This window comes from Triticum urartu, chromosome 7 (genome assembly GCF_003073215.2).
Source record: "Triticum urartu cultivar G1812 chromosome 7, Tu2.1, whole genome shotgun sequence".
Taxonomy (NCBI): domain Eukaryota; kingdom Viridiplantae; phylum Streptophyta; class Magnoliopsida; order Poales; family Poaceae; genus Triticum; species Triticum urartu.
Genome location: NC_053028.1, coordinates 162,807,552 through 162,817,545, shown reverse-complemented (window position 1 = coordinate 162,817,545; position 9,994 = coordinate 162,807,552). Strand labels below are relative to the sequence as shown.

Sequence of the window (9,994 nt, the reverse complement as noted above, 5' to 3'; positions counted from 1 at the left end):
TATTGGGGCGTCTTCGATTCACAATATTCTAAAAGCGTAGAAGCTGGAAACATGCAGGATTGTGATAGGAATAGAAAACAGAGGATTGGGGAACTCAGGAATTATGTAAACTTGCCTTTGGTTCGCAGGAATAGGAAAACCACATAAATCCTACTACCAAACACAGTCAAATCAAAGTCAAACAAAGTGAAGAGGTATAATAATTAGGATGATATTGTTATTAACCACTAAGGACTCATGTCTAATACTTCATGTGTAGAGATTCTAAAAGGAGGTTCAACTGGATTGTAAAATTCCTGCATTTCCCCTTTAAAAGCGAGATCAAAGGAAATTCTCCTCTATTTTCCCTTTGAACCAAACGAATGAACAGTGCTACTAAAAGAAATTCTCCTGTTCCTATAATTTTCCTCTACTTTTCCTATGAACCAAACAAGCCCTTACTACAACTGCTGAAGCAAAGCATCAAGTTGCCAGGTTTTGACAGGAACTGCTGGAACCAGATATCGCCTGCTTCGGTAGTGATACAACCTCGCGCCTAGCACGTGTCAGCTCTTTCACAACATCCATCATGGAAGGCCTCTTTCCTGCATCCTCCGCGGTGCATCTAAGGGCTATCGACAGCACACTGCATACTTCCTCCAGTTCAGCAGTGCCACATACCTCACGCACTAGAGCAGGGTCGCACACTGATTCGATTATGTTGCCCTCATTCAAGGTGGAGGATACCCAGCTGACTAGATCCACATTGTCAGGAAATGAGGGATCCAGGGCCATCTTTCTGGTAATCAGTTCGAGTAATACCACTCCATAGCTGTACACGTCGAACTCTACGGTACTCCTGGTTGAAAATGCCATCTCTGCCAGAAACCATACGGTCCATTAGATATACTGATTAGAAAGAAGTTGCGGTTGTATATGCAAAGTAGTTTTTCAAAGTATTTACATGCCTATTACTGTATTACATATATGTAATACAAATGCACATTATCAGTGTATTTACAGATTTAGCAAGCCTATTTGTCAAAGGATGGGGCAACTATTGTGTATGACTGCATTGAAACAACCAAAATTACTGTTTCTTCCCTTGAATAAGCTAAATTCTAACAAGGACTTGGATAAAATTTCTTTAGAAACAGATCAAGGTTCTGATGTCATTACTTCTGACAAACACATAACATGAAATCAGTCGCAGGATGCTCAAAGGAATAGAATAAAAATATGAAATAATTTATTGACCAAGCCAAGAAAAGCATGCATCATATTTTTAACATTCATACCTGGGGCCATATACCCAACAGTGCCAACGATTCCAGTAGTTTCTGAAGCAGCAGGAGATAGGTCGATAAGCTTTGCAATGCCAAAGTCTGAAATATGTGGTACCATGTCCTTATCTAACAGTATATTTTTCGGTTTAACGTCACGGTGAATAATGGCTGGGTGGCAGTCATTGTGGAGATAAGCTAAACCATGTGCTGTACCAAGAGCTATGTCATACCGTGTCCTCCACTCTAGAACTGGAGCTGGCTCGGTCCCATGCAGAACATCATAAAGGCTGCCATTGTCCATAAATTCATAGAGGATCAACCCATACTCACGCCTGAACAAAACATCCTTTAGTTTTACTAAGTTCCTATGCCTAATTTGACCAAGCGTATTCATCTCCCTTATCATGCTTCCATGCAAAATCTTGTGTGCATGACCCACAAGCTTCTTCACGGCATATACTTCTCCTGACCTCAATGTTGCCTTGTATACAGTTCCTTGGCCACCTGTGCCGATGATGTACTTGTCATCAAAGTTTTCAATTGATTCCAAAACTTCATTTAATTTAGAAGATGAATCCCCAAAAAATGGATTTAACTCTCCCTCAGGTTTAGTCTTGGAACCTCTGTATTTCAGAAAGATACAGAGTATCATAAATGCACCGAGCAAAACTGAACCAAGACATATCATAGCTATCTTGACTCGGCTGTGTACTCCTCTTTTCCTCAATGAACTACAAGGTTCCAAAACATTAGCTCCCTTGCAAGAAGAACCAACATCATGACAAGGCATACAGAGACCTGAATTTCCACTGAATGGACTCGGTGTGGAATTCATAAACTGTAGTAAAAGATTATCTGGCACTGGCCCGCTGAATCTGTTATTGGAAAGATTCAGGGCATATAATGCACGTAGACTTCCTAACGGAGCAAGACTCCCACTGAGATTATTAACTGACAAATCCAGATTTGCAAGATCCACCAAGTCGCCTAATTGAGATGGAATGCTGCCCTCAAGCCCATTGCTGCTAAGGTTTAATGAAGTACTCAATCTTTTCAAAGTTCCTAATGATGAAGGGAGATTGCCCCCAAGAACATTGCCACCAAGTTGTAGCTCGACTAGCCCATGTAACTGCGAGATACAATCTGGAATGCCTCCACTTAATCTATTGCCCTGTAGCCGCAGATTTAACATGAACTCCAGCTTGCATACTGTTGTGAGCACAGAACCATTCAAAGAGTTGAAACTCAAATCAAGCAAGTGCAACTTCGAACAACTGGAAATCTGTGCAGGAATTGCCCCCTCTAGGCTGTTGTGGGAGAGGTCAAGACTTTCCAACTTCACTAATTGTCCGAGTTCGGGTGGTATTGGACCAGCAAGCTTGTTTTCAGACCAGTTTATCGCTGTAATGTTAGCACACCTGCCCAAGCTTGCAGGAATAGGACCACTTAAGGAATTGTGACTCAAATCTATGTACCGCAGATTTGCACAGTCTTGGAATTGCGGAACTTGCCCACTGAGACTGTTGTTATGGAGACGAATTCGTTCCAAACTTGGGCAGTTAGCAACAGTGGACGGGATGGTACCATTGAGAAAATTATGCCCCAAGTTCCAAACTTTCAATCTTTTACCTGAACAAATGTTCGGCGGAATTCCACCAACAAACCTATTATTTGTGAAGTCAATCTGTATTAAAGGGCTGTTAATCCCAAATCCTGGTGGTATGACTCCAGTGAACAGGTTATCCTGTAGTTTGACGAACTTTAGGTGCTTCAACTCGGCCGACATTGGAGGTAGGGCCCCAGATAAGCTGTTGTTGTACAGAAGGACGGATTCGAGGCCTTGGATGCCCCAAATACCCTGAGGGAACTCCCCACTGAGGCGATTCTCAAACAGAAATAGCTGCTGCAAGTTACGCAGATTATCCAGCTGTTTCGGAACGGTGCCCTCGAGCTGGTTCGCGTCCAGCTCCAGCCACACCAGCGACCGACAGCTACCAATCTCAGGAGGGATCAGCCCAGACAAAGAATTCTGGGTAAGTATAAGGATTGATAGTTTTTTCAATAAACCGAGTGAAGTTGGTATCTGGCCAGAGAGACGGTTGTGGAGAAATGCAAGTCTGATTAAGCTGCTACAATTTCCCAGCCACCCCGGGATTTCCCCACTGATCTGATTCCAAGATAGAACAAACACTTCAAGCTTGCAGCTCTTGAATCTGAAAGAGATGTCACCTGTAAAACTGTTGTTGTTGGCCTCAAAGAGCACGAGCCCTTTGATGTTGCTCAATGATCTCGGAAGACTCCCATTCAGTTTGTTATCATATAGATACAGATTCTCCAACTTGGTGCAGTTGCCAATTGAGTCCGGCAGAGCTCCGGACAACATGTTCCCATCCAACCTAAAGTATTTCAGACTCTTCATTTCACCAACCGATGAAGGGATAGAGCCACTGAGTTTATTGTCTTGGAGATACACCCGCTCCAGAAACCGGTTCTTGAACAGTCCCTCGGGTATCTCTCCACTGAGGGAGTTGCTGTACAAAGCCAGCTGTGATAGCTTCTTCAGCTTCACGAGGGATGCGGGGATCCCACCGGAAAGGCTGTTACCTGACAGATCCAGCAGATCAAGCAGAACACAATTGCCTAGTTCACGAGGGATCGGACCGGAGATGTTGTTGCTTGACAGATCGAGTTGACGCAGGTACTTCATAAGCCCTACCTCAGGACCAATGGAACCAGAAACTTTGGAGTATGATAGATTGAGGTGAACTACATTGTTCATCTCGCACTGAACTCCCTTCCATACACAGGGAGTTGTATCAGAAGAACTCCAGTTCGAGCTTATGGTATCAGGTAGTATGAGCCTCCTGGAGAGAGCCAGAAGGGCATGGCCATCTGAACTCAAACCGCAGCAGAGCGAGACTAGGTTGGAGAAGAGAATTAAATGATGCCATGAAATTAGCCCCATTTGTTCCTGAAAATAACATAAACCTTGGATTAGTCAGCAAAAAAAGTGCATCTACTTGTAAAAACAAATTCAACAAGATAACATGTAGTATATGCTGAATTGCAGTTGTATGCGCCATTTATCCATTGCTCTGCTTGTTGAGCAACTGATTCGGTGACCCAAGTCCAAATGGATGAAGCAGGGGCGATGGACGAGCAGTTACTTCCCGCGTGGACGCCGCAGCTGGAGGATGAACGCGACCTCCTCCGGATCACCTGCATTTATGGCGAGCCCGCCGGCCGCCGCGACTCTGCGGCGACATCGGTGTCAAGCGTAGCTACTGTCCGCAACCAGAGAGGGAGCAGTATCTCCCAATCTCGGCGTGTCCCTTCTGGACCAGCTTTCTTCGCTCCCGACCTCGGAGTCCCCATCATAGCCAGCAACCTCCGTCTTTGGCCGACTCGCCACCAAGCCGGCGGCGCCGCCGCCGCTTTGGCGTGCTCCCCTGCTCTGGCGAGGCGACCGTCACCGTTCTGCGCTCTCGAATCGGCTGGACTACATGAACTGGCCCACGCATTCTCTCAAGAGTCCTAATCACTATTTTGTGCTGTCATTTTCTTTTCCTTTTGCTAAAAAAAACTTGTTTGTGTTGTCCTTTCCTTTTCCTTTTATATTTTTATGGGCGCTGATCTGCGCCGGTGCGCCGGCCCAACTGTTGGGCCGGTCCAGCACCAGCCGTCAGATCCAGTGCGCTTCCCCGTCCGATCTGTCTGTTGACTTTCATCTCCTTCGTCCTCTTTGTGCGCTGCGCAGACGCCGCCCCCTGCTCGCGTGGATGTCATCTCGGCCGCCGACCGCCACCACCTCGCCTGGAACTCCTCCCTCCGCCGGTCCCCACCCTCGTCGCCGGTGCTCGCCGCCCTCGTCGCTGGTGCTCGCCGTCACAGCACACCGTCCTTGCCGGTTCCAGCAAGGACGGCGTCGCCATCACGCCCAACGTCCCCTATCCTTGCAGCACCTAGCTGTCTCCGCCATATCACGTCCGTCGCAGCACCACCGTGTCGCCGGCCGCCACTCTGACCGCCGTCGTCGATGCTCGCTGCCTGAGGTTGCACGAACAAAGGCCGCCCAATCGACGCCATTTAGATGGATGTAGCAAAAACTTCGCCGGTGGTAGCAAAAAATAGCGACGGTTGCAGCAAAATCATTGTCGCCGTCGTCCAGCGTCACATCTGCGCCATTAATGGATGTAGCAAATTTTCTCGTTGGTCGTAGCAAAAGCCGACGACCGTTGCAGCAAAATAACCTCCGTCGTCGCGGGGATGTAGCTCCGTCAACGAAACATACAGCCGGATGCAGCTTTCCATGGTAGCAAAAAATGTGTCGTTAAATGGATGTAGCAAACAAAAATCATCGGTCGTAGCAAAAAATGACAACGGTTGCAGCAAAATCATCGTCGCCGCCGGCACGAGGTCACGGCTTCGCCATGATGGATGTAGCAAAAACCCTCGCCGGCAGTAGCAAAATTTATCTATGGTTGAAGCTTTTTTAGTTGGGCAGTGCCGATTGAAGCTTTTCTATCTATGGTTGAAGCTTTTTTCAACCGTGGTTGAAGCTTTTTCAGTTGAAGCTTTTCTTTCAACAGTTCCAACTTTTTCAGTTTGCCAGTGTTCAGTTGAAGCTTTTTTGTCTACTGCATGTAACTTTTTACGGCAACAGATGTAGTTCGGGGCAGCTGTGGTTGCAGCTTAGTCTTCACGAGGTCCCAGATCCGACACAAGCTGGTTCCAGCAAAAATGGACACTGGTCGCAGCTCTTTTGGCCGCTGGTTGTAGCTCGCTTATCTGCCCCCACAAACAGCGCCCGTCTCCTCTCGCAGGAGCGGTGAGTGCTCAAATTTGCAGTGATGTGACCTCCCATGTCAATGGAGATAGAAGTGTGGCAGTGGTGGTGCGCCTCGCCATACCCCACAGGAGAGAGAGAAGAAGGAACGAGAGGAAGAAAGAAAACCAGAGGAAAGAGATGACAGTGCCATCACGAGAGGAAAAAGTAAAATAGAAGGGGAAGGGATTGTGGCGGGCCCAGTTGACTAGTCAACTCACATGAGCGTGACGCGGGCCGCTGGATGGCACGGGATCGCACGGCGCGCGCGCGACCGGTGTAGTTTTCGGCCGGCTCGCCGTATACAAACATTTCCCTATTTTTATTTAGGTTAAATTCCTCACTTTAGTTTGTCACATGGAAAAAGGTATACCCTCCATTCGGGTGCCTCTTGTGTTTTAGTTTTTTTTCATCTATTTGATAAATGAATATTAGCTATATTTCACAATATATACCGTTTGATAAACATTTTAAAAAAATTCAATGGTTTAGTCTAATTTTCATTGAGTATAAATCACATTTCGTTGATCAAATTAATATTTACTTTTCTTGAAATATGCGTGAAAACAATTCTTTTTGATGAAATAACATTCGAGGAGGTCTGGGCAAAATAACAAAATCGATGCTCCAAAATGCTTCCACAATATTCTTTTCATAGCATCGATTTTTTTTTCTTTTTTCAGGGCTCCACCAATGTCATTTCATCAGAAAATTTTGCACGCTGTTAAAACATTAATCAATGTTTATCAAGAAAAAAATCAGATTTGTTTTGAATTTTTTTTCTGTTCATCATAGGCATGTGCGCTCGGGGTCAAAAACTCCATGTCTCCATTCTACACTTGCTAGTACTCCCAAGAGCGTTTAGATCACTAAATTGTTTACAGAGGGAGTAATGTTTAATTTTCTTTTCAACTCCTCGCGCCAACCTACTAGTACTGTACCATCCACGTGTTGTGCGCGGATTGATCAGTGCCAACATAGAGAAGAGCCGAGAAGAAGAAAATTGGCGCGGGGACACATGACGTAGCAGTAAGGTTTAGTTTTAAATTTGGCACGAGGCGCTCGATTCGTGGGCGAGACCAAGGGCTCTGATGCAAGCAAATCATTCTCCGATCCTCCCATGTTCTCTCGCCTTCTCCACTTCTCCATCCTTTTTCTATACCGAATTTTGCTCTGAGCCGCTGCTGTTCTCAGCTCCTGACTGCATTTCTTAGTCCGCCAGTAATCTACAAGTGCAGCACTGCAGCTAGAACAATGTATATGTATGGAATGGAACCAGAGAGCGCAAGGGTTTCTAATTTGGGTATGCAAAAACTAACAATCAAGCTCCAAATCCACAACACCATCGACCACCATGCAAATATTTTGTAACGGAAAAAGTCGTCCTCTCTAGGAACCTGTGAACTAAACCCAAGGAAAAATGTTTTTCGTAACGGGAAAAGGAGTTATCTTATCCTTCTCGCCACCAACTAAAAGACCAGCAAAAGAAGAAGCTCAGGAGAAATTAACAAAGGGGAGAGGACGAGCAGACCGTACCGTAGCACCAACGCAGATCCTGCGCGCGCGTAGCTCCTCTCGCTGCAAGCTCGCCGTGGAGACCGCCGGCTGGTGAGGTTTGCTAGGATATGGCTGCTTGTTCTACTCTGCAACTGCGTCCATGGCGACGAAGGGGGCAGAGAGAGAGAGCACAGGTGGCTCGTCATATCATTGCTGCGACTTGGGCCTAGGATAAACAAAACCGTGCATCACGTGGGACGCGGCGATGCTTATTTCTCACGTTCGCGTGAGGGGCGGCGAATGATTTGAAGGCGTGTGGCGCGTGTATTTTATCTTACGGCGTTCCAAGTAACTGGTTAGAACAGACAGATAAACAAGGCACATTGCCTACTGTCGGTGTGAATCTACAGCGCGTACAGCGGAAGGGCTGAATAAGTTACTATATACTATAAGGACATCTCCAAACGGCAACCTGCAAACGACCCGCGTCCATCCGGATCGTATTGTCCGAATATGTTGTGGTTGTATCGATCTGCAAGACGATCCGAACCAAAGATAAACATAAGGAGCCTTTACGGACACGCTAAACGTCGCTCTCTATCCCTAGCCCACCCAAAAGGAAGTTGGAGCCCGCGCTTTTGTAGCAGCCCGCATTGTTTCCGCGTCAAAATTCCTCACTCTCTTCTTCCATTCCCCGCCGCTTTTCGCCTAATTCCCGCTCTTTTGTCCCACCCTCTTCTTCCTTCCATCGCCGACGCATGGAACCATCGGGAAACCTGTCGGAGATGGAGCCGGCGAAGGTGTCGGAGTATCCGAGCATCACGCTCGCCTGAAAGATCAGCTCGACTACGCGGCAAACTCACCGCTGATGGGGAACGAAGCATGAAAATAAAAAAAAAATCTACGAACACCCAAGATCTATCTAGGAGAAGCATAGCAACGAGAGGGAAGAGTGTGTCTACATACCCTCGTAGACCGAAAGCGGAAGCGTATATAACGCGGTTGATATAGTTGTACTCTTCGCGATCCGATCACGATCCAACCGATCTAGTGCCGAACGGACAGCACCTCCGAGTTTAGCACATGTGCGGCTCGATGACGTCTCATCCTCCTTGATCCAGCAAGAGAAGGCGGATAAGTAGATGGGATCACAACCAACACGATGGCGTGGTGGTGATGGTGGTGGTGGAGCTACTTCAGCAGGGCTTCGCCAAGAGCTACTAGAACGAGGATGGAGGAACTACGGAGTAACGGGAGAGAGAGGGACGTCAAGGGCTTGGTGTGTGCTCTTGGGGCGCCCTCTCCCCTCTATATATAGTGGAGGGGCGTGGGGAACAGCCCCTCCAAGCCCTAGGGCACAACCAGGGGGGACTTGGACTCCAGGTCCAACCCTATTCCTACTAGGACTCTTTTTTTCCCTTCCCTAGCCATATGGGCTTTTGAGGACTTGGTTCACCCAGCCTAATAAGGCCGGGGCGCCTTCCCTCAGCCCATGCCAGCCCTTGGGATGTGGTGGACCCACTTGTGGACTTTCGGACCCCTCCGGAATCCTCCAAAACCTTCTAGAAGCTTCACGGTACAATACCGAAAAAACTGCACCTTTTTCCGGAACCCAAAATATGACTTCCCATATATAAATCTTTACCTCTCGGCCATTCTGAGACTCCTCGTGATGTTCGGGATCTCATCTGGGACTCTGAACAACATTCGGTTACCAATCATCAAATATCCTAATACTACTCTAGTGTCAACGAATGTTAAGTGCGTGACCCTGCAGGTTCGGGAATCATGTAGTCATGACCGAGACACCTCTCCGGTCAATAACCAATAGTGGGACCTGCATGCCCATATTGATTCCTACATATTACACGAAGATATTTTATCGGTTGAGCCACGATGTCAAGGATTCGGTTAATCATGTATGCAATTTCCTTTGTCCGGCGATATGTTACTTGCCCGAGATTCGATCGTCGGTATCTCCATACCTAGTTCAATCTCGTTACCGCCAAGTCTCTTTACTCGTTCCGTAATACAAGATCCCGTGACTAACTCATTAGTCACATTGCTTGCAAGCTCTTTAAGATGTTGTATTACCGAGAGGGCCCAGAGATATCTCTCTGTCATACAGAGTGACAAATCCCAATCTCGATCCATGCCAACCAAACAGACACCTTCAGAGATACCTGTAGAGCACCTTTATGATCACCCAGTTACGAAGTGACATTTGGATACGCACTAAGTATTCCTCCGGTGTCATGGAGTTACACGATCTCATGGTCTAAGGAACAAATACTTGACATGAAGAAAGCTATAGCAAATAAACTAAATGATCTGATGCTAAGCTTATAGCTTGGTCTTGTCCATCACATCATTATCCTAATGATGTGATCCCATTATCAAATGACAA

At 46.8% G+C, this 9,994-nt stretch overlaps 1 protein-coding gene across 1 annotated transcript; it reads right to left on the bottom strand.

The window, feature by feature from the left end:
* Positions 1–200: 200 nt before the first annotated feature.
* LOC125524930 (receptor-like protein kinase) lies at positions 201–7,869 on the bottom strand. Its single transcript, XM_048689959.1, has 3 exons — positions 7,627–7,869; positions 1,278–4,236; positions 201–857 (listed from the first exon to the last, which is right to left on the bottom strand). The coding sequence occupies exons 2-3, from the start codon at positions 4,228–4,230 to the stop codon at positions 463–465; spliced, it is 3,348 nt and encodes a 1,115-aa protein (XP_048545916.1). The 5' UTR covers positions 4,231–4,236; positions 7,627–7,869; the 3' UTR covers positions 201–462.
* Between the last annotated feature and the right edge of the window lie 2,125 nt (positions 7,870–9,994).

Coding starts and splice junctions, on each gene's coding strand:
- LOC125524930 (XM_048689959.1), bottom strand. CDS start 4,230: ATGGGGCTAATTTCATGGCATCATTTAATTCTCTTCTCCAACCTAGTC. Junction 858..1,277: donor TGTTGGGTATATGGCCCCAG/GTATGAATGTTA, acceptor GGTTTCTGGCAG/AGATGGCATTTTCAACCAGG.